Below are 25,332 nucleotides of genomic sequence, written 5' to 3'. Positions count from 1 at the left end.
ATGCCCAATGCTCAAAGACATCGTTGCCATAGAGAGGGAGTACAGAGAAGGTTCACCAGACTGATTCCTGGGATGTCAGGATTTCATATGAAGAAAGACTGGATAGACTCGCCTTGTACTCGCTAGATTTTAGAAGATTAAGGGGGTATCTTATAGAAACGTATAAAATTCTTAAGGGGTTGGACGGGCTAGATGCAGAAAAGATTGTTCCGGATGTTGGGGAAGACCAGAACAAGGGGTCAAAGTTTAAGGATAAGGGGGAAAGCAGAATCGCCGACATCTTTTCCATTTCGGTAGAGATTTCACTTTCTTTCTAAGTATCCGCTCCTCATTACATTCCGTCGTGTTTAAGTGCACGTTTTTAATCAAATCCTTCTCCCCCCCCCCCCCCCCAATATTTCAAAAATAAACTGGCTTCTCACCCATAGAAGCAGCACCAGCCCCAGCCCCTGGTGAACGTTCCATCGTGTGATGTCACAATGCCCGATGCTCACAGATGTCCAATCGGAATGGATTCATTTACATATGCCTTTGCAGGAGCCCCAGCCCATGGTGAACGTTCCATTGTGTGATGTCACAATGCCCAATGTTCAAATACATTGTTGCCATAGAGGGAGTACAGAGAAGGTTCACCAGACTGATTCCTGGGATGTCAGGACTTTCATATGACGAAAGACTGGATAGACTCGGCTTGTACATGCTAGAATTTAGAAGATTGAGGGGGTATCTTATAGAAACGTACAAAATTCTTAAGGGGTTGGACAGGCTAGATGCAGGAAGATTGTTCCAGATGTTGGGGAAGTCCAGAACAAGGGGTCACAGTTTAAGGATAAGGGGTAAATCTTTTAGGGACCGAGATGAGAAAAACATTTTTCACACAGAGAGTGGTGAATCTCTGGAATTCACTGGCACAGAAGGTAGTTGAGGCCTGTTCATTGGCTGTATTTAAGAGGGAGTTAGATGTGGCCCTTGTGGCTAAAGGGATCAGGGGGTAGCTAAAGGGATCAGGGGGTATGGAGAGAAGGCAGGTACAGGATACTGAGTTGAATGATCAGCCAAGGTCATATTGAATGGTGGTGCAGGCTCGAAGGGCCGAATGGCCTACTGCACTTAATTTCAATGGTTCTATGTTTCCCTCTCCTCACCCCTCTCCCTCCACCCCCCATCCCTCTCTCCCCCCCCCCCCTTCCCTCTCAACACCACCCCCTTCCCTCTCTCCACCCGCCCCCTTCCTCCTACCCCTCTGTCCCTCTTCCATCACTTCCCCTACCCCTCTCCACCTCCCTCCCCACTCTTCCACCTCTCCCCCTTCCCCCTCCACTCTCCCTCCCCACTCTTTCCCCTCTCTCCCCCACCCCTCTCCCCCTCCCTCCCTCCTCCCCTACCTCCCCATCCTCCCCCTCCCCCACATCTCTCTCCCCATCCCCCTCTCTCACCCCCTACCCCGCTCTCCTTTCCCTCCCAAATCTGTCCCATTTCCTCCACCTCCTCTCCCCTCCCTCCCCTCTTCACATCCCCCCTCCCCCCACCTGTGTGTTTGGGGGGTGGTTAATGTGAGTTTGATGCCGCAGCCCACCCCCCCCGCAAAACGCCGTTGGGGAAACAGACCCAACGGGTCTGCACTTGGTCTAGTTAATATATAAAACTCTCGTCCCATCCGACCGGCTGCCGTCCGGCTGCCTTTTTGCCTTTTGATTCGTTGATGGCTGCTCCTTCCTATCAGCTTCCAACACACTTCGAAACAAAGTTGCAAGACAGGAACACTCTGAACATTTCACTGCTGCAGCAGGCAGCGGAGGTGCAATTGGATTTTTTTTTTAATCCACTGCTGAGGGAGGCAGGGGAGTGCTGGAATCTTACATTTGGGAACGGCTTCAGTTCCATTGGAGGAGACGGGTGCATGGTGGAATATTGGGTTGGGGGATCACACCATTGGGGGAGCAGACCCAACGGGTCTGCACTTGGTCTAGTTATTATAACTATAAAACTCTGATCTTGGATGTGCGTGTGTGGTGTGTATTTGTGTATTTATTTTTTTGTGTGTGTCACATCTTCTCGAAAAAAAGACACGGTAACGGTAAGATTTTTACATATTCCAGTAGAGATTTACCCCCGGAGTCCGAAATCGGCTTATCTGAAAACTTTATGCTTTATTTCTCGAGCTAATTATGAAAATGTTCACAAATCCAATAAAACTTTGAAAATAAACGAGATGATCTCGCTGATGACGTCACAATGGGTCTGCTGCAAGCTGCCTGTGCTGTGTTCCAAGCGCTGCGAGTGACGTTACCCCCCTCTGCCAAATTCGCAGTCCTTTGGTTGACACCCGCTTCCCCCCCGCTGCACCCTGCTGCTCCCCCCCCCGCCACTGCTCCCCCAGCTGCTCCCCCCCGTTCCTCCCCGCCGCTCCCCGCTGCTCCCCCCGCTCCCCTGCCTCCCCCACCCCCCTCTCCTCCCCCCCAACCTCCCCCCCTCTCCATTATCAAGGGGGGTGGTTAGTGTGTGTGACGCCGCAGGCTGCCTCCCCACCACAATCGCGCATTGAGGGGACGGAACCCAACGCTTCCTTCCTCCTCTCCCCCCCTCCTCCTCTCCTCCCTCCTCCCCTCTCCCCACATCTCCTCTCCCCATCTCCTCTACCCCCTCCTCCTCTCCCAATCCCCTCCTCTCCCTCCTCTCCCCTACTCCCCCCTCCCCCCTTCTCCCCTTCTCCCCCCTTCCTCCCTCCTCCTCCCTCCCCTCTCCCCCCTCCTCTGCCCCCCTCCCCCCTCTCTCCTCCTCTCTCTCCCCCCTCTCTCCACCCTTCTCTCTCCACCCCCCCTCTCCCCTCTTCTCTCCCCCCCTCCCTCTCTCTGTGTCTCTGCCACTCTCTCTATGCCCCTCTCTCTGTGTCTCTGTTCCCCTCTCTCTGTCTGACCCTCTCTTTCTGTCTGCCCCCTCTCTCTCTGCCCTCTCTCTCTTCTACCCCCCCCCCCCCCCCCCCCCCCGCAACCGTGGGTTGAGGGGACGGGACCCTATGGGTCCCACTTGGTCTAGTCTTCTTTAAAATTTTATTCCAGTGAAAGCCTTCAAACAATAATCTGAATACTTCTTGCAACAATGGTGTGTGCCACTGAAGGCATATCGAGAGAGTGTGCTTTTAATACATAGCCCAAACTCAGGAAATGATTATTAAAGGAAACTACTCACAGGAAAAGGCTGGCTGTGTTTCCTCTTGTGGAGTAGAATTGTGAAATGATAATGAAGCTGGCTGTTCTGTATCTGCAAAAGTGTAAAGGTTGCTAGTTAATAAACATAATATGTAACAGGTTGACCACAACACAACGTATCACCAATCTTTACTGAACACTCCATTCCATTTACAGGATTTAAAAATTCAAATTTAAGTTCAAGTGAGTTTATTGTCATGTGTCCCTGATAGGACAATGAAATTCTTGCTTTGCTTCAGCACAACAGAACATAGTAGGCATTGACTACAAAACAGATCAGTGTGTAGCTGACTTGTAGCTGATAGCTACATACGTGTAGCTACATATAGCTGACTTGACAATGCAGGAAACCAATGGAACCTCATCAAAGAACATTCTTTGGTCTGGATGGTTAAATTGAGTGGACCGAGGGATGATCTAATTCAAGTGTTCCCAATCTGGGGTAAATTTACCCCCATGGGGTAGATTTTGCCTGCCCAGGGGGTAAATTTGTTGATTCTGTACATATTTTTTCTCATTGACTGACTGTGTTTGGTTCTGGTATACCGGTATCTGTTCATCATTAGTTGTTCATAAATAAGTGAAATAACATTGTTATGTGCTATTAAAGTTGCCTGGGGTAAACGGGACGAAAAAGGTTGGGAACCCTTGATCTAATTGAAATGATACAGAAAAAACTGGAAATATTTTTAGCAGACCAGTAGGAAATAGAAATAGTGTTAACATTTTGGTCCAGTAACCTTGCATCAGAACCAATCTGATGAAAGGTTAGCAATCCATCAAAATGATCGACAGTTAGCAAAATCGACAATCCATTGAAACGCTATATTTCTCTGACCAATTGCTGCCTGACCTGATGAGCATTTCCAGCACTTTCTATTTTATTTCAGATTTCATGCATCTGCAGTATTTTGAATCTAAATGAGCAGTACTGAAAAAGTTAAAGAGGGTGAATATATGGAAACTATTTCTTCTAAAAGGGTAACCTGAATAAGGAAGAAAAATCTTAAATTTATGGCCAAAGAGCAGACAGGAAGTTCAAATTTAAAATGACCAAAATAAATAGATGTCCTTGAATAAAATACATGTGTTTATTCATCAGTCAATGAAAGTAAGCATCCAGGTACAGCAGGCAGTGAAGAAAGCGAATGGCATGTTGACCTTCATAACAAGAGGAGTTGAGTATAGGAGCAAAGAGGTCCTTCTGCAGTTGTACAGGGCCCTAGTGACACCACACCTGGAGTATTGTGTGCAGTTTTGGTCTCCAAATTTGAGGAAGGACATTCTTGTTATTGAGGGAGTGCAGCGTAGGTTCACGAGGTTAATTCCCGGGATGGCGGGTCTGTCATATGCTGAGAGAATGGAGCGGCTGGGCTTGTATACTATGGAATTTAAAAGGATGAGAGGGGATCTTATTGAAACATATAAGATTATTAAGGGTTTGCACACATTAGAGGCAGGAAACATGTTCCCGATGTTGGGGAGTCCAGAACCAGGGGCCACTGTTTAAGAATAAGGGGTAAGCCATTTAGAACGGAGATGAGGAAACTCTTTTTCACATAGAGACTTGTGAGTCTGTAGAATTCTCTGTCTCAGACGACGGTGGAGGCCAGTTCTCTGGATACTTTCAAGAGAGAGCTAGATAGGGCTCTTAAAGATAGCGGAGTCGGGGGATATGGTGAGAAGGCCGGAATGGGGTACTGATTGGGGATGATCTGCCATGATCACATTGAATGGAGGTGCTGGCTCGAAGGGTCGAATGGCCTACTCCTGCACCTATTGTCTATTGTCTAAATGACAGGACATTGGAGGCAGACTGCTCGCACTGCTCACACTGAACTGAAGGTTATAGGACGGTACGGCGGCGCAGCAGTAGAATTGCACCCATACAGTGCCAGAGACCCAGGTTCGATCCTGACTATGATGCTGTCTGTACGGAGTTTGGACCTTCTCCTCGTGACCAGTGCGGGAGGAAACCGGGAAGCTCCGGTTTCCTCCCACTCTCCAAAGATATACAGGTTTGTAGATTAATTGGCTTGGTATAAATGTAAATGTGTATCACACTATTTATTCTTTCTTGCAAGAGCCCCAGAAAGTAACCTACTTCATGATCTTGTTTAATACTCAAAATTTCTAACAACTGAATGTCCTGAGATCATTACATTCAACAACCTGACAAGTCAAGATTCTTTCCCGCTAGGCCCAAAAGTCATGGCACTAAATTAAATGCTCTCACCATCAATGTCTTCTGCCAGGACTGTATCTTCATCATGTAGAGCTTCATAGAGTTTTTGACAGGAACGCTCTCCTTTCTGCAGGCAAATGTTTATTAAACGCTGGGCTTGACAGTAGAGTGTGGTCTCTCCTTGCACAATATCCAACTCATACTGCGAGATTGTTTCATTGGAGAACAACTTCATGGCAATAGGGGTGATCAGATGACCAAGTCTCTGGCACAATATGCTTGCCTGTTTTTGTAGTTTCTGTTCTATTGGGATAGAAATTACAGACTTATTCACATTGCCTCTAAACTTATATAAGATTACTTTCCTTTAACCAGCTATTATCATAAAACTACAAAAGGCTCTTCTCATGATTAACCTTACACAGAAGGCAAACCATCAATTAGTTTAATTCATTAATTCATATAATGGATGCAGTGATCATGTTTTTTAATAGGCCATCAATGCCTATATGAGTGCACACACGAACACAACATAATGGAGACACCAGGAACTACAGATGCTGGAATCTTGAGCAAAACTAGATTACTCTTTCTGGAAGTCCCCAGCCCCATCGGTTACCCCAAGATACCAGGAGGTTATTCTCGTCCTCTTCCAACTTGCTTTCTTTATAAACTTGCACATATACTGCTTAGTGCTGAATCAGAAGATTGTGGGTTCAATTTCCATTCCAAAGCTATGGGAAGTGTTTAGTTTAAAGATACAGCATGGAAACAGGCCGTTCAGCCAACTGAGTCCACATCAATCATCGCTCACCCGTCCACACTAGTTCTCCACACTGCTATCCCACTTTCTCATCCACTGCCATTGTTTACAGAGGCCAATTCAACTACAAACCCGCACGTCTTTGAGATGTAGGAGGAATGGAGGAAACTCATGCAGTCACGGGGATGATGTGCAAGCTCCACATAGGAAACATTGGAGGTCAGGACCAAACACTACCACTGTGAGGCTGCAGCTCTACCACTGCGCCATTGTGCTGCCCTGTCTAATAACTACTCAGTGAAGTGTCTGCACATCACTCCAGCTGTGTAACGTCAGTGATTTATAAAGGTCCTGTATTTCTGTATTCACTGCTCCCATTCTTAGATGTTTTACAAAGTGTATCACTTGTTTTAAAGCCTTACAAATAAGACATTTAGTACATGTGAATCACTATTGATGGCAATGATCAGATCCAATCCTTTAATTATACAATACAATGCCTGCCTTAAAGTATTTCAATTAAAGGAAGCAAATGAGCACCAAGATGAAAAGATGCAACCACAAAGAGAAGAATTAAGTGTATTCAGCACCACAGGCTTACATATGACATACCTGTTGATCCACGCTTGATACCTGTAAAACAGTGAAAGAGTTTCTTAGAATATAGAACATAGTATTTGACATTTCCATCCTGGGAAGTAGGTTCTGACTCTCTACCCTATATATGCCTCTCATAATTGTATATAGTTTTATTAGGTCTCCCATCAACCTCTGGGCTTCCTGAGAAAACAATCCAATTCAAAACATCACCCTGTAGCTAATATCTTCTAATCCAGATATAATTCTGGCATACCTCATCTGCATCATTTCCAAAGCCTCCATGTGCTTCCTGTAATGGGGTAACCGGATCTGTTAGCAATTCTCCAAATGCGGCATAACAAGAGGTTTATAAATCTGCATCATGACTTCCTGACTCTTATACTCAATGCCCTGCCCATTGAAGGCAAATATACCATATGCCTTCATTCAGTGGCGGACTGGCCAGGATGTCAGCTTGCCCGATGGCAAGTGGGCCCCTGAAGAAGTGGGGCCCCTATATCAAGTGGGCCCCTGATGAAGTGGGCCCCCTTTGTCCCCTGGCAACCAATATTTTTAGACCCAGTCCGCGACTGCCTTCATTATCATTCTACTTGTGTTGCCACTTTCTATATCCTACAATTAATTGTTTATTTTCCCCTTGCATTTGACCTGCCAAAGTGCAACACTTCACACTTGCTCGGATTAAACTCCATCTGCCATTTCTCTGTCCATTTCTGTAGCTGCATACTTTAACAGCCTTCCACGCAGTCTGCGACCACGGTAATGTTGGTGTTGTCTGCTAACTTACTAACTAACCTGTCTACATTTACGTCCAAGTCATTTATATATATCGCAAACAATAGAGGTCCCAGCACACATTATTAGCCTGGACCGGGCCTGTGGCTAGGAAAGATGGAAACATCTTTGTCAAGGTTCCTGCAAATCTCCTCTTTTGCCTCTCCCAATAACTTGGGATAGTTCCCATCAGGTCTTGGGGATTTATCCACTTTGATGCTCTTTAAGACCCCCAAAACTTCCTCCATCTTAATCTCAAACTGCCCTCAATATTAGTATTCTTTACACTGATCTCACTGTCCTCCATGTCCTTCTCCTTGGTGAAAACAGATGCAAAGTATTAATTTAGTACCTCGCCTACATCCCCTGACTCCAAGCACAAATTCCCTTCTTTATCCTTGAGCAGTCCTACCTTTTCACTGGTTATCCCCTTGTTTTTAATGTGGGCAAACAAAGCCTTGGGACTTCCTTTCATCCGACTCACCAAAGCCATCTCGTGGCCCCTTTGCGGCCTTCTAATTGCCCACGAGTTATTCCTCCTTTCTTTATATTCCGCAAAGCTCTGTCTGATTCCACCCTCTTAAACCTTGCATGTGTTTCCTTTTTTCTTTTTGACCAAATTTAAAACCTCTTTGGTCATCCATGGTTCCCTTACTTTGTCATTCTTATTCATCTTCCATACTGGAACAACTTCGATCAGCTGGCCTTTAAAAGACTCCTACGTGTCAGCTGTGGACTTACCCAATGAATGACTCCCACATGTCGGATGTGGACTAACCCAAATTTTTTTTTTGTGTGATCTGTAAATTTACTAACCATGCTTGTACATTCTCATCCAAATTATTCATATAGATGACAAACAGCAATGGGCCCTACACGGATCCCTGAGGCACACCTCTAGTAACAGGCTTCCAGTCCGAAAAGCAAGCCGGATTCTATGAGATCGAACCTTCCAGAGCAGCCTACCACAGGCCTTGCTGAAGTCCATTCAGACAACATTTCCCCCCTGTCTTTTCAAATGCATATATACATTTTGCTTCTGAATAATCTCCCTCAGAATAATTTGAATAAATGTAGTAACTTTACTACAACCAGTGTTAGGTTTCTGGTCTATAGTCTCCAGGCTTTTCTTTGTGGTGTTGCTTAAATAGAGGCACAACATTAGCAACCTTACAGTCTTCTGGCACATCACCCATATCAAATGGTGATTCATGTATCTCAGCCAGGTCAGCTGCAATTCTTCTAAAGCTTTCAGCAGAGTCCTTGAATGTGCCTGATCAGGATCAACAGATTTATCTACATTCATAGAATTTGGGACATACATAATTATGCAAACCTTGAACTCGCAGTATCACAATTTTAAAAACATCCCACTTCGGGATGTCCCTTTGCCCGCAAACAAACTATTCCAATCGCCTTTTGTAAGTTCCCGTCTATCACCATCAAAGTTCGCCGTGCCCCAAATTTAGAACTTTAACTGTGGACCAGCTCTGTTGTTACCCATTACTATTTAAAAACTCATAGAACTGTAGTTGCTGATCCCAAAATGCTCACCCACTCATTTGCCCTGCCTCATTTCCTAAAAGAAGGTCAAGCTTTGCCCTGTTTCCTGGGCTCACTTGACAAATTCCACCCCATCTAAGCCATTGGCATCATCAAAAGAACCCTTTTATCCAGAGGACCACCCGGGGGTTTCAAAGGAAGCTCAGGTATAAAAACAGGAGTCAAGCCAGAACTCGCTCTCTTTTTTGCTCTGCTGGACAGCTCGTGGGCCTGCATCGACCTAGCTGTGAGTATCCCGGTGACCTGGTGAAATTCCCGAAATAGGATAGTGGTTGAGAAGGGGAAAGAGGTCAAAAGGGGGGGTAAAATTGTGTAAAGTAAGTTTTACGACGTGCCCGATAGTTTTCCGTCCATAGCCTTAGTTTAAAGCATAAGTTTAGCCACGTATTATGTAGTGTTGGTGAGATTCGATTTCTCATTGTTTAATAAAGCCTGTAAATTTTAGACTTGCTTTGAGTCCGTGTTGGTTTCTGTTTTCTCTCATCAGCACACTCTGGTCAATTCAACCTTTTTTATCATATCCCACCATAATTCCGAGGTCTAGAACCTAGGGGAATCCCTTTTGTTGTATTCTCTCTCTTGGAAACCGCTCGAGTGGAGTGGTGGCCGTTTGACCCTCCGACAAGGGAGAGAATAACTTGGGCAGTTGGGCCCGAAGTGGAGTAAAGGGAAACGCAAAACCCCTACACTGACAAAATGCAACACCCCGCATTTATCTGTATTAAACTCCATTAATCATTCCTCAGCCCAACTGCCCAACTATTCTGCTGCAATTTTTGACAACCTTCTTCACTATCTACAATACCACCCACTTTAGTGTCATCTGCAAACTTACTCATCATTCCTTGTATGTTCTCATCCAAATCATTGACATTGATTACAAACAACAATGGATCCAGCACCAAACCCTGAGGCATACCACTATTTACAGGCTTCCAGTCTGAAAATCAACATTCCATCATTATCCTCTGCTTCCTTCTATGAAGCTAATTTTCGATCCAGTCAGCTAGCTCTCCTTGAATCCCATGCAATCTAACCTTCCAGAGTAGCCTACCATGCTGAGCCTTGTCAAATGCCTTGTTGAAATTCATATAGACAATGTCTACACTTTTGCCCTCATCAATCTTTTTGGTTAGATCTTCAAAAAACTGAATCGGATTTATGAGACATGATCTCCCACATACTAAACTGTGTTGGCCATCCCTAATCTTCTTGTCTATCTAAATGCATGTATATCATCCCTCAGAATATTCACCAGTAACTTTCCAACCACAAATGTTAGACTAACTGGCTTATAGTTCAAAGGCTTGTCCTTGCATCCCCTCTTATACAGAGGCGCAAGATTTGTCACCATCCAGTCTTCTGGTATCTCACCCTTATTTAATGACATAAATTTCAGCCAGAGCACCTGTAATTTCTCTGCTCAGAATAACGCCTCACTCTACTTCAAAAAGGCCCGTGGGATTGTTTTTTCTCATGAGAGCAGATGGGTTCGCAGTCAAAGAAATGGCATGTCTGAGGGGGCTGCAATCCTTCAGCTCTGCTTTACTGCAATCAAGTCTCTGGAGTTGGATGTCAACACACAAAGTTTGGAGTCAGAGGCACGACTACCACCAACTGAATCACAGCTGACACAGTTGTATCATGGCAACTTTGATACCATCCTACATAATCTTATAACCAGAACCACTCTAATGTGGCACCACAGTAGAGCTACTGCCCTACAGTGCCAGAGAACCAGGTTTTATCCTGACTATGGGTACTGTCTCTATGGAGTCTGTATGTTCTCTCTGTAACCACGTTGCTTTTCTCTGGGCGCTCCAGTTTCCTCCCACATTCTATAGATGTGCTGGTTTGTAGGTTAATTGGCTTCTATAGATTGCCCTAGTGTGTAGGATAGACCTACTATACAGGTTGGTCAGCACGGATTAAGCTGTATCTCTAAACAAAACTAAACTAAACTAATCTAAACTAAATGTATATGCTTGACAAATCAATGTCAGCTTCCTCTCCCAGGTTAACACAACCAACATTGAGGTCCTCATTGCACACAGCCAGATCCACTAGCCAGGTTAACACTAGACTCCTGGGATAGATACACAACTCTGATCTATCTGGTCATTGAAAATAGTCAAAATGGAGATACAACAACCAAGAAGGCAGTGAAACCCTTGAATATATATTTGTTGTGAACACACAGTCCAGCAAAAAAAATAATAGGAATGCAGAATCTTCCAAAAATCCTATCTACTGACCATATATAGAACCTCCTGCCTATCAATGGCTGAGTCTGCAGATCCCATATTTGCCAAATCAGAGACCTCAAAACCCATAGATCTAGACCCTTAAGCCCTAAAGATTGCATTGGAGGCTGAAAAAAAAAAGTCCTTTTTGTAGCAGAGTCCAGAATTTTGCACATTCCAAGATGATGTACAAATTTAACATACCTTCTATGTTTTTCAATGTGTGCTGATCAACAGAAATGAAGAATGGTGTTTTGTTTGCAACATTTGAAAACTTTCCAATGTCCTCTGCAAGCCAATTTTTCAGACGGGGGTAATGGTGTTTACATTTCTTCAGGCATTCCACAAAGTTCCATACATCGCTGTCACTCATTTGAAGCTGCACAATTTCAAGGAGCTTTCTAGCCTTTTGCGGTGGAATCTTCTCGGTTCGGATTTCACAGTAATTCTCATGGGTCAAAAGATGGGATGCAATCATTTGGTCAAGCAGGGGGTCAATATTATACAGTGCAGACACTAGAATATCATGTGAACTTTGGATGTAATTCTTCATGGTGTCACGATCCTTGCCAGTGACTAAATGAAAATAATAGAAAAATTGTTTAGCTGTGATACCATATTGATATTTTTTTATCAACTTTAGAATTCATACACTAACATTGAAGCAGAAACACGTCAAAGAATGCCCTGCCACCTCAGAAAGCTATTGACTCCTATCCCATATATCCAGCTCCAAAATTACTGCTTCAGTCTAAGAAATTGCCACAGGACTCAATAGCACCTGGCCAAAGGAAATCGGTGAGTAGCCTTCATTATTGGAAGGTACAGCATAAGTTGTGTCACAGTATGACAGGATAACTACATTGTTGGCCAATGGGCCAGTTCTTGTATTATCCTGTTGTGTGTTATATGTACATGCTCTAATAAAGGAGATGAATGATTCTTAAAAGTGTTTAAATTCTGGACACATAGGACAATTATTTCTGAAAAATCGTGGAATAGACACATAGAGATATGTCAGCAAGCAAACAGGCTCTTCGGCCCATCTTGTTCATGTTTACCAAGTTTCCATTTGCCTGTTTTTGGCCCAAAGGCCTCTAAACAGATCCTCGCCATATATCTGTCCAAATGTTTTTTAAAAGTCACAATTGTATCCGCTTCTATGGCTTTTTCATAGCTCATTCCTGAAATGGGCTGTCCATTTGAGTCAAAAAGTTGCTAGAGATCCGTCTTAAATTAATCCCCTCTCATCTTAAGCCTCTAGTTTTAGAATCCTCTACCCTAAGAATAAGATTGTGTGTGTCCAGTTTATCCGTGCCCCTCATGATCTTGTGTACCTCAAGATGGTAAACATTCAGCCTCTTATGCTCCAAAGAAAAAGTCTCAGCTTATCCACCTGAGACCTGATTAGGGGTCAGAGAACATAGCTTTCTGAGAGGGCGGTGCATTCTTTCACGTGTTTCTGCTAATTAACTGATTCGCCACTTTCATTGAACCATGCACCTCTACTCCAAAATCTCTCTGTTCTGCTACACTCTCCACTGCTCCACCATTTACTGCGCAAGTCCTGCCCTGGTTTGACACATCAAAGTGCAACATGTTACACTTATTAGGATTAAATTCCATTTGCCATTTCTTGGCCCATCTTCCCAAATGATATAGATTTTGTTGTAAATGTTTGATATTTTTCCTCACTCTCCAACATACCTCCCATTTTGGTGTAATCTGCAAATTTACTAACAATGTTAACTGCATTGCCATCCAAATCATGAATGTAGATAGCAAATAACAGTGCACCCAGCAACGACCCCTCCGGCACTCCATTGCCCACATAGTTCCAATCAGAATAACAAACCCCCACAACTATTCTTTAACTCCTTTGTCCAGGCCAATCTGAATCCAATTGGAGAGCTCATCTTGGATTCCATGTGATCAAAACTTCCAAACCAGCCTATCATTTGGGCTCTTGTCAAAGGCCATATAGACAACACCCATTGCCCTGCTCTTATCAACCTTCTTGGTGCCCTCTTTCAAAAACACTATAAATTTCTGAGACATGCTTTCCCATGCACAAAGCCATGCTGTCTATCCCTAATCAGTCCATGTTTATCAAAATGCTGGTGCAACCTGTCCCGAAGAATACACTTTTCCATCACTAACATCAGGCTCACCAGCATGCAGTTTCCTGGCTTGTTCTTGCTACTGTTCTTAAATAACAGTACAACATTAGCCATCTCCAATCTTCTGAATCTTCACTTGTGGCTAAGGATAATGCAAATATCTCTGCAAGGGCCTTTGCAATTTTGGATGAAGGAGCATGGATAAAACATTTAAAATAAATGGTCAAATATACAAAACCATGCTGACATTAGTTACTGAAGGTTACAAGTATGAAAATAAAAGCCGAAAAAAGGAAGAAATGGGTTATTTTACCTTGCATATTGTTCTGTAAAGTTATACAAAGAATAAGTCATCCTAAAGTGCAAAGTATCAACTTACTCTCAAGTTGAATCCCTTCATATTGTGCCATTCTTAAGGATAGTTGAACTTTCTGTGAAGATAAAAATGTCAAAAGTACAGAAGAGGTAAATACACAGACTTCAAAATAGTTTCAACTGGCATATATAGAACTTTCAGATGACTGGGGGCATTATTTTGTACACCAAATTCTGCAAGTTCACCCAAATGAGATTTAATGGGTTTAGGTTTATTATTGTCATATGCAGGTAGCTACAGTGAAATGCTGTTTTGTGTGTGCTTTCTAATCAAATCAAATAGTACTATACATGAATACAATCAAGCCAAACACAAATACAAAAGACAAAGTGAGGAGAAAGCTAGAGAATGCAGGATATAGTTATCAACATTGTAGTTGTAAATCAGGACTGTATGGAAAGGTCGCTCAAAACTCTGATGACAGTGGGAAAGGAGCTGTTCCTGAGTCTGGTTGGTACGTGCTTTTAAGCTTCTGTATCTTCTGCCCGAAGGGAGCAGGAAAAGAAGGAATGATTAGCATGGGAAATATCTTGGCAAGTTAGCTGCTTTCCTGAGGCAACGTGAGCTGTAAATATAATCAATAGAGGGGTGTCCGGTCTGTGTGATGGACTGGACTACATCCAAACCAAGCTATAATACCACAGACAGTATGCTTTCTCTGGTGCATCTGTAGAAGTTTGTAAGAGTCATTAGAGACCAAATTTCCTCCGTCTCCTGAAGAAGTAGAGGCATTGGTGCGTTTTTTTTACTTGCCATTAAATGTGGTTGATCAATGACAGATTGCCGGTAATATTTACGCTTAGGATCTTGACTTGGCTCTGTCCATTCCATGCTTTTGTTTCTGTTTAGCACACGTAAAATCCTGTTTTGCAGTTTCACTGAAACGACACGTCCTTTTTTGACTACACATTGCTGCTCCCAACATGCTGTTGTGCTGAATTGTTGAACCTGTGTCTTTTTGCTTTTGATACCACATCACAGAATTAAGATTCTGACTATTGATTCTATTTGTGCCTCCTATAACTTTATATACTGCTATCTGGTCACCCCTCAACTTCCGACGCTCAAGGGAAAATAAAAACAGTCTATCCACTCTCTCTTAATATAAAATTCTTGCAGTATGACCTCCCAATCCTTATACTTGAATCTTCCCACCATAAAATTTAACATTAAATGTGTCTTCTTAATCGCCTGCGACACCTGCATGCTTACTTTCAGCAACTGGTCCACAAAAGGTAGACAGATCTTGTTGCACCTCACCATTTCACAATCTATCACCTTTCAGATATTAATCTGCTATTCTATTCTTACTGCCAAAGTGGATAACCTCATATTTATCCACAAAAATCTAAATATGCTATGCTTCGCTGCATTCCCATAATCCCATAATTCCCAAAAATCTTTTACCAAGTTTGTGTCCATATTATATCCTTTATTTGGCATATTTAAATGGTTAACTCTCATGTGAAGCACCTGAGGATCAGTTACAATAAATGGGCTTTATCTGGGTGCTAATTATTGTGACTATATATTATTTCTATATTCTAATTATTGTGACTATATATTAATATTGCTACAGAAGATTAATGGGTGAATTCAAGTGAATAGGATTTTGAAAGAAAGTTTTAGTATAAGGAGAAATTACAGGTAGAAGAATTTAGGACAATAAGGGTTCACCTTAAAATGCTATGCAAGCTATTCAGGAAATAAATTAGGTGAAACATCCCTTCAAGTACGGACTGGATTACTTTCCTACACGTAATAATTAAGATAATCAAGTTCAAGTTCAAGTGAGTTTATTGTCATGTGTCCCTGTATAGGACAATGAAATTCTTGCTTTGCTTAAGCACACAGAAAATAGTAGGCATTTACTACAAAACAGATAAATGTGTCCATATACCATGATATAAATATATACACACATGAATAAATAAACTGATAAAGTGCAAATAGCAGAAAGTGGTTATTAATAATCAGAGTTTTGTCCGAGCCAGGTTTAATAGCCTGATGGCTGTGGGGAAATAGCTATTCCTGAACCTGGTTGTTGCAGTCTTCAGGCTCCTGTACCTTCTACCTGAAGGTAGCAGGGAGATGAGTGTGTGGCCAGGATGATGTGGGCCTTTGATGATACTGCCAGCCTTTTTGAGGCAGTGACTGCAATAAATTTAACATTGGTCAGTTTTTTTTAGCTGAGCATAAGGAGGGAATGAAATTTGATGCAGATTGATCACAGGCTTATTGAATGGCATTATTATTTTACTATGTGTGGGTTGGTGGACCAAATATCGGCTGCTATCATTCAATGTATTCATGACAGTACATTGAACTTTACATTACAAAGAAAATAGTCCTACTTTGATAGGATGACTCATCACAGTTAGTTGTGTCCCGGTGACTGACACTCAGCTAAAGCAGTGACATTCTGTCAGTTATCTTGAATTAAATAGAACATTAATCTGTATTATCACAACCATTGATGCCCTAAAACATTTAAAGCCCATGGGAGACTCTTAAGTAGACCTATCATTGTAATAAATCATGGTTTCTGAAAGCGTGAACCTTACCTTCCCAAATAATTACTGAATGCATCAGATAGAAAGTGAACAACTGTTACTCAACTTCCTTGTCAGTAATTTTGAACCGAGGTGGACGACCAAAGTCATAACCACCAAAAAACCCACATTGAAAGGCTTTTATCAGTCATCTTTACTGTGTGGCTTTGAAGAATAAATCCCTGTACCTATAATAGTGTAAACATCTCAAATCTTGATGTAAGCAACTCTCCCCAACCCCAGCCCAATGTAATTCCATTTTAATCATCTGTATGACAGTCTCTAGTTCCCATGTAAACTTACAAATCTCTTCACCCCTCAGCCCATGGAAAAATCTCTTCTTTTAACCGCCGTCCAACTTATTCTCCCTTCTCCTGTCACCTCTCCAATCTCTTTTACACTAATTCCACCAACCCTCGCAACCCCATTCATATGGTAGGCCATTCTCAATTTATCCTCTCCATTTGGTCCACCCTCTAATATGCAGTCCTTCTTCTCCCCTGGTAACTCTCTCCCCATTCTCAGCTCCCACTCTTCCTTACCACATCCACATTTCTCCTCTTATCCCCCCAAAAGACCTTCATTACTTTATTCCAAATCTTTCCTTCTACCCTCCTCCCATCAGCCTCCTGTCTTCCATTGTCCTATCAATTTTTTCTCCTCTCTCAGAAGGGCATACCCCTCCCTCCTACACATAACCCGCTTGGAACAGGAAAGATAGAAAAGTGCAACACAGGAGTCAAAAATTGCAGCAGGATCTTGATCGGTTGACTAGTTGGGCTGAGGAATGGTTGATGGAATTTAATGCAGAGAAATGTGAAGTGTTGCATTTTGGGAAGTCTAACATGGGCAGGACCTAAACAATGAATGGTAAGGCTCTGGTGAGTGCTGTAGAGCAGAGGGATCTAGGTGCAGGTATATAGTTCCTTGAAAGTGATGTCACAGGGAGGGTGGTCAAAAAGGTTTTCAGCACATTGGCCTTCATCAGTCAGAGTATTGAGTATAGAATTTGGGAGAACATGTTGCAGTTATATAAGATGTTGGTGAGGCCACATTTAGAGTATTGTGTTCAGTTGTGGGCACTATGTTATAGGAAAGATGTTGTCAAGCTGGAAAGGGTGCAGAGTAGATTTACAAGGATGCTGCCAGAACTCAAGGGCTATGATTGAGCAGGTTGAGCAGGCTAGGACTCTATTCCTTGGAACACAGAAGTACAAGAGGTGATCTTATAGAGGTGTACAAATTCATGAGAGGAACAGATTGGTCTTACCCAGAGTTGGGGAATCAAGAACCAGAGAACATAGGTTTAAGGTGAGGGAGGGAAAGATTTAATACGAACCTGAGAGGTAACGTTTTTACACAAAGAATGGTGTGTGTATGAAACAAGCTGCTGGAGGAGGTATGTACTATCGCAACGCATAAGAAATATTTAGATAGTACTTAATAGGATAGGTTTAGTGGGATATGGACCAAATGTAGGTAGGTGTGTCAGTGTGAGCAAGTTGGGCCAAAGGGCTTGTTTCCATGCTGTATGACTATGATACTACGACTCTATGAAAATCTGACCCTTCATCCCACACTATCATTGTCGAACTAGTTACCTGAATAAACTAAACTCATCTGGCTGCACATGATCCATACCATATCCATAGGATATTCCCTGCATATCCACATGCTTATATAAAAGCCTCTTAAATGCCACTATCATATCTGCCTCCACCACCACACACTGCAGAGTACTCTGGGCACCAATCACCCTCTGTGTGAAAAGCTTGCCGCATCTCCTTTAAGCTTTGCCCCACTGCACGAATCTATGTTGGGACCGCTGCTGTTTGTGATATATATATAAATGATGGATGCTAACAAAGATAGGTCGGTTAATATGTTTGCAGATGACACCCAGATTGCCTGGGTTGCTGACTGTATGAAAGGCTGTGTTACAGAAGGCATATGGTATGCCACGACTAGGGCATATTAGCTACAGCGAGAGATTGGATAAACTTGTTTTGTTTGTTTGGTTGTGGGGAGACATATAGAAGTATATAAAATTATGAGAGAATAGACAATCAAAATCTTTTTCCCAGGACGGAAAAATCAAATACCAGAGGGCAAAGTTTTAAGGTGAGAGGGACAAAGTTTAAAGGAAACTTGCAGGGTATGTTTTTTTGCACAGAAGGTGGTGAGTACGTGGAATGTTCTGCCGGGAGGGTGGTGGTTGAAGTAGATACGTTAGTGGCATTGAAAATACTTTTGCAAAGGGATATGGTTATGCAGGAAATGGCAGAATATGGGTTGTGCAGATCGATGTGATGGTCTTGGCATCATGTTCGTCATATTGTGGCAAATAAGCCTGTTCTTATGCTGTGCTGTTCAATGATATCATCCCAGGGGGCCACGCGAGTGCCAATAGTGCGAAGTGTAATGAAAATAGGTGCTAATAAAATAGGGCATAACCCAAGCAATATTTAATATATAGATACTAAGAATGCATTGGAAGGAACTGCAGATGCTGGTTTCGACTGAAAGTACACAAAATGCTGGAGTAACTCAGCGTGACAGGCAGCATCTCTGGAGAGATGGAATGGGTGACATTTCTGGTCGAGACACTTCTTCAGACTGATGTCAGGGGAGAGGGAGATACATAGATAAAGAAGTGTAAGGTGTGAAAACAGGCCAAAGGGGATGGTGTTCAATGAGAATTTATGTATTGAGAATACACTGAAAGTATTGAGTTTTGCCTTGTTTCTGTTTTGTTTATTTTTTTATTACGAACATAGTTTATTTTTGAAATATTAAAAAAACGGCGCTCTTCGTCCCTGATATAAATCTAAAGCTTTAACTATTCCGATCGCAGAAACAGCGCACAGCGGCATCGTACATCAGACCGGGTGTACTGTTACTGTTAGGCCTCTCATCACCGCCCTCAGTCCAGTGTAAAGTTGTTGCAACCCAACGCCTCCGCTTCTCCCAGACTCTCGCTCCCTCCAGATACAGCCGCTTAAGCCCGTCACCAACTTCCTAAGAAGCTTTCCCTAAATGCATGAAATAAATCTATTCTGCCCATCACTCTGCACAGGTCAAGTCCACGCACTGCTGTAGCTGTGACCAAAAAACCCTATTCCGCCCGCACTGGGCCTTCGACAGCCGCCGGAACGGCGTTGCCCAGGCAACCACCCACCGCAGCCCAGCGCACTCCTCCACGATCCCAGAATGCGCCGCTGCCGGCAGACCCGCATCTATCGTTGCCAAGCAACCGATTAAAATGGAGTCCCAGGGTGAGTGAGAAACAGATGAGTGCCAGGGAATGGTGGTGGAGACGGTGGTGCTTGCCGCGGGAGGACGGAGCAGACGCCTGACACAGGAGCGACGGGGAGTGGGCACCTGCAGAGTGGGGGTTGGGTTGCATGGGCACAGTGCATTTGACATTGTGGGTGACGGGGAGTGAGCGTGGGGAGGGGTTAATGGGATGCGGGAATCTGGGAGAGGGTATCTGTGAGAAGAGGAAGACACGAGACGGGTGTCTGGCACAGGAGACAATGGAAAGCGCTGAAGAAGGGTCTCCACCGAAACGTCACGTATTCCTTTTCTCCAGAGATACTGCCCGACCCGCTGAGTTACTCCAGCACTTTGTGTCTATCTTCAGTGTAAACCAGCATCTGCAGTCCCTTCCTACGTGGAACGGGCGACTGGCAGGGAGACTACTGGCAAAGTGAAACGGGCAGCGGGCGTCTGACATGGGGGGAGACGGGAAGCGGGCGTCTACGAAAGGGGTGAGACGGGGAGTGAGGGAGATGGAGAATACAGTGTGAGAACATGTCGAATAATGCAGCAGAGGGTCAAGACTTAGCATCCACAATTTCCCCGCTGAACATGATGCCAAGTTGAACTCATCTCCTTTTCCAAGTGATCAATCTATTCCTTGCATATCCATGTGTGTATTCAAAAGCCTCTCAAGTGCTACGATAGTACCTGTAGCAATGTTACAAAATTTTGAGATTTAAAAAAATCAAGTCTTTAATTTATCCCATCAGATAAAGCATAAAAAGAAGGTTAATTTGACATCTAAATCACTTTCATATCTTCAGTATTAAAAAAGTTATGGCCATTTTCATACTCGGAAATTAGCACCTTGTTCCCTATTGGTTTTTCATTGACTTAACACAAAAGCTGTGATCGAGAACAGTCAAAAGCCCATAACTTTCTTAAAAATTAAGAGAACTGAAAGAAATTTTCAGTTATTATAGATTGAAGCATTCTGAAACAAATATGAAACAATCTTACTTAGATTACTTGAAATTAAAGCATATAATTAGTTAGTTACCTAATTGTAACTAATTACAAAATTCAATTACTAGATCTAAACATCTATCCATTTCTTAAGAATAGATTAACATTTTTAAATAGCCTAAGTGTCCAAATAACATTCACACAAGAATTCACAATATAACATAATTTTTAAATCTCATTGTCATGGGTTTATAGGCCAAATGGAAGGAATTTAATGTTTAATACCTGTAAATTAATGGCCATTTAAATCAGCTTGCGAGTGTGTTTTTCTGGAACGCGACCATTTGGAACGTTGCGTTTGCGGTGATTTAGTCCCCATATCGGCAGCAAAAACACTGCCGATTCTTCAGGGAAAAAAATCACCGTTTCGCAACTTAAATGTGAATTAAAGGCATCTTAAGAAACACTTTTATACATAAAAATAAACTACTTTCTTATACCTGTCCCCTACATAAAATCCGCCCCCATTGTCGGCATTGACGGCTTCAGAAGCTGATTTTAAAATCTCTCCAGCGATTAACTTGTCGGGCAAATTTTTTAAAAAAACACACAGAACGGCTGTCGGAACGATTCTTTAGCAAAATCTTGCACTCCAACAAAATTTAATCCAGACCAGGTCGGAAAAAAAAACGCGTTTTAACCCCCCCCCCCCCCTCAAACGCGCCAAAATCGCGCACACGGCCAGTGGCAGAATTGCAGCGCCGCTGAAGGTAAGTATTGTAACATACCTAGTACCTGCCCCCCTCACCAACCCAGGCAGCGTGTATTGGGCTCCCAGCCTCCCACTACTCTCTGTATAAAATAATTTGCTTTCACCTTTAAACTTTGGCCCTCTCACCTTGAAGCTATGCGCTCCAGTCTTTGACAATTCCACCCTGGGATAAAAGGTTCCAACTGTCTGCCCTATATATGCCTCTCCAAAGAAAATATTTCAAACTGTCCTTATAGTTAAAAAAGACACAATGTACTGGAGTAACTCAGCAGCTCAGACAGTATTTCCCTTCTTCAGACTGACATCTTTGTATCTTTTGTTGATAGCACTTTGTGTCTGTTTTGGAAAACCAGCATCTGCAGTTCCTTGTCTCTCCTCATAGCTAATACTTTCTAATCGGGGCAGCATTCTGGTAAACCTCTGCTGCATCTTCTCCATAGCCTCCACATCCTTCCTGTCATGGGGAGACTATACTGCACACAATACTCCAAATGCGGCCATACGAAAATCCTATAAAGCTGCAAGGTGAACTCCTGACACTTATACTCAATGCCCCAACTGATGAAGGCAAGCATACGATAAACCTTCTTTATCACTCATTGTGTTGCCACTCACAGGGCACAACGGATGGCCACCAAGTTCCATGTGTACTATTTTTTCAAATCTCAGCCCATTTCTTCAACTGATCTATATCCCACTGTGTACTTTGACAGCCTTTTTCACTATCCGTGACTCCAAACTCTGTCTTCTATGATTAAGCCACTTCTGAATCCAAATGAACAAGTCATCATGGATCCCATGCATCTTAATGCATCTGGATCAGCCTACCTTGAGGGACTATCAAATGACAATAAAATCAATGTAATTACCATCCATTGCTCTACCTTTATCGATCACTTTCGTCACCTACATCCTCTGACTCCACACATATGTTCCCTCCTTGAATAGCTGGAGTAACTTAGCGGGTTAGGCAGCATTTCTGGAGAAAAGGATTATTGACGTTTCAGGTTGAGACCTTTCATCAGACTGAAGAATGGTCTCGAGTAAGGTGTATTTACTGGTGGCAGGACACCCTGATATTCAATCTGGTTCTGGTTCAAGTCCTGCCTGAATATTTCAATGGTTTGTGTTTTTATAGCAGTTGCAAGATCTTGCAAAAGTGAAATCAAATTGAGTGAATATGTGGTATTCTTGTTGATTGTTATAAAGCGTTAAATAATTATTTATTTTGTTTATTCAGAAAAACAAGTGGAGGTCGTGCAGGAGCAATCTACAGAAATCCCTACTTCTGATGCTGTTGGTGGCCAGAAGGATGAGAAAGATGAAAATAATATGCAAAAGGCAGAAAGATCTTCAGCTAATGAGGAAGGTAAAAGTTCCTGATTATTTAATTAATATTGTCAAATTACCATGTTTCGATCTGGGCGATAGTAAATCCTTGTTTTTCAACCAGATGGCTCAATATACTTTTTCCTTTTCACATTTTTTATGCGCTATCAAGAATATAGCTGACTTGAGACCAGAGCTTTATTGATCATTTGCCCCAGGGCAAAGCTCATTTAGAGTAGGGTTTTATTGGTCAGCTATCCCAGCCTTAGAGCTCAGTTAGTAGATTGGCTTGCCCTGGGACCGACTATGGTTTGGTGCCATACTATGTCTTCAGTTTGATTGATTCAGCCAGGGATTTTTTGTCTCATGGTCAGAATATCGTGTGTATTTAAGATAAAAATATTTTCAGATAGTTCACATAATAACATTTAGATACTAATTGAAGATGAACATCAGAAAGGTGAAAATAATTAATCAATAATATGCAAGGGATGCTTTGACCTTTGTTTGCACATGAACAGGCCCTTTGGCCCACAATGTCTGTGTCAAACATGATGGAAAACCATCGCTTATCTACCTGCACATTACTCATATCCCTCCATTCCCTGCATATCCATATCCAAAAGTCTTTTAATGCCACTAATGTATCGCTTCATCCATCACCCCTGGCAGTGCATTCCAGGCACTCACCACCCCCTATATTAAAAAAAAACATGCCCTGCACATCTCCTTTAAACTTTGCCTCTCTCACCTTATAGCCATTCTCTGGTCTTTGATTTTTCCATCCTGGGAAAAAGATTCTGTCTATCTATGCTAACTATGCCCCTTATAATTTTATATTCTTCTATCAGGTCACCCTGGTATTCCAAAAAAAAAAAAAATCTAAATCAGTCAAACCTCTCTCAGTAACTAATAATCTCCTAATCTAGGCATCGTTCTGGTGAACCTCCTCTGCACCCTTTCCAAAGCTTTGCAACCTTCCTGTAATAGATGACTGGGAAATGCACACAATCCAAATTGCAGAGTTGAGTATACAGGTTCTGGCAGATGGGCATTGTTTGAGCTTATTAGGATTTGTCTACGTCCTCTATATCTTCCCAATTCCTCTGATGAAGAGATCTCATTGGGAAATCGGTTTGCGCCCCCAACATAATGGTAAAAACAAGTGAAATTGACAATAAAGGCTTATGACAACATGCGTGGCTTCTAAAAAAAATAGAAAAGCCTGGGGGTTTTGTTCTAAGAATATTAGAACAATACTTCATCATTCTTTTGCCTTTCATTCAATCAGATCATACTGATCTGTGCCTTAACTCTGTTTAACCATTATAGCATCATATCTTTCATGTAGAAGAGCAGCTGAATGAGTGGAACAAAGTTGACAAGGGATGCACAAGGCATTTTTTACGTGTGTTTTTTAAAGTGGTGGGTGCCTGGAACGAAATGCAGGTGTGGTGGAGGAGGCAGGGATGATAGTTTCATTTTAGAGGCTTTTGTATGGATTCATGGATATGCAGGGAATTTAGATTATGTGGATTACGCACAGAGAGAAGAGATGAGTTCAATTTGGAATGATGTTCGGCACAGATATTGTAGGCCAAAGTGCTTGTTCCTGTGCTGTACTGTTCTGTAGTTGTACGTTCTACTTCATGACTAGGCCTCAATATTTCTCATTACCCAGGGTTCCTTAAACTTGCCATACTTGCCCTTCATTTTAACAGGAACATGCTGCCCCTGTATTGTTGCTATTTCACTTTTGAAGGCTCCCGCTTGCCAGCCAATTCTTTACCTGCAAACAGATTCTCTCTATTGAGTTGTTCAAGTACCCGCGTGCTGCGTGCGCAGAAGGTCCTGGTGAGCCACAGCCATCCCCTGACAGTAGGCCTGGTACGTCCCCCGTGGAACTTGGAGATAGAAGAAGCCGAGCCCGGCCCCTGCTCAAAGACCGGGAACCGGAGAGGTGATTTTGGGAGTCGGCGATGGTGGCGAACACTGGACAGGAGGAAGAACCGATGGCCTTACCTTCTACATTTTCAAGGACGAATGTGGGAGGTGCCACCAGGGCACGAAGGTTGAAGATGGCTGGTTCGCGGGACAACCTGATGGGGCTGACAGCTGCAACAGGCCTTTATCAGCTGTGGTTGGGACTGTGAAATGGCGCGAAAACCTGGCGACTGTTGCATATAGATTGAATGGGCTGTTTCTATACATTATGTACATAACCGGGGATTGTACTTATCTATGGCACTAATCTTATTATAGAGTCATAGTGTGATACAGCGTGGAAACAAGCCCTTCGGCCCAACTGGCCAACATGTCCCAGCTACACTAGTCCCACCGTTTGGTCCATATCCTTCCAAACCTGTCCTATCCATGTACCTGTCTCACTGTTTCTTTAATGTTCAACTACCTCAACTACAGCCTCAACTAACTCCTTTGGCAGCTTGTTCCGTACACCCACCACCCTTTGTGAGAAAAGGTTACCCCTCAGATTCCTATTAAATCTTTTCCCCTTCACTTTAAACCTATGTCTTCTGGTCCTCGATTCACCTACACTAGGCAAGAGACTCTTTGCATCTACCCGATTTATTCCTCTCATGATTTTATACACCTCTATAA

At 42.9% G+C, this 25,332-nt stretch overlaps 2 protein-coding genes across 2 annotated transcripts in view; one reads left to right on the top strand and one right to left on the bottom strand.

The window, feature by feature from the left end:
- The window catches only part of LOC116980898, a 34,031-nt gene extending 17,579 nt beyond the window's left edge, over positions 1 to 16,452 (bottom strand). Inside the window, exons 1-7 of the mRNA XM_033033512.1 lie at positions 16,398 to 16,452; positions 13,837 to 13,888; positions 11,542 to 11,913; positions 8,706 to 8,804; positions 6,770 to 6,790; positions 5,446 to 5,697; positions 3,190 to 3,261 (exon numbers count right to left, since the gene is read on the bottom strand). Coding sequence (XP_032889403.1) covers positions 3,190 to 3,261; positions 5,446 to 5,697; positions 6,770 to 6,790; positions 8,706 to 8,804; positions 11,542 to 11,913; positions 13,837 to 13,867 — 847 coding nt within the window. The 5' untranslated portion in view covers positions 13,868 to 13,888; positions 16,398 to 16,452. The remainder of the gene's footprint in view (positions 1 to 3,189; positions 3,262 to 5,445; positions 5,698 to 6,769; positions 6,791 to 8,705; positions 8,805 to 11,541; positions 11,914 to 13,836; positions 13,889 to 16,397) is intronic.
- A 3,165-nt stretch (positions 16,453 to 19,617) lies between these two features.
- Positions 19,618 to 25,332, top strand: part of cfap44 (cilia and flagella associated protein 44) — a 139,125-nt gene continuing 133,410 nt past the window's right edge. The window contains exons 1-2 of the mRNA XM_033032970.1: positions 19,618 to 19,660; positions 22,625 to 22,753. Coding sequence (XP_032888861.1) covers positions 19,648 to 19,660; positions 22,625 to 22,753 — 142 coding nt within the window. The 5' untranslated portion in view covers positions 19,618 to 19,647. The remainder of the gene's footprint in view (positions 19,661 to 22,624; positions 22,754 to 25,332) is intronic.

This window comes from Amblyraja radiata, chromosome 14 (genome assembly GCF_010909765.2).
Source record: "Amblyraja radiata isolate CabotCenter1 chromosome 14, sAmbRad1.1.pri, whole genome shotgun sequence".
NCBI classification, from domain to species: Eukaryota; Metazoa; Chordata; class Chondrichthyes; order Rajiformes; family Rajidae; genus Amblyraja; species Amblyraja radiata.
Note: the sequence above shows the minus strand (reverse complement) of the source record. Positions and strands in the feature narration are given on the sequence as shown.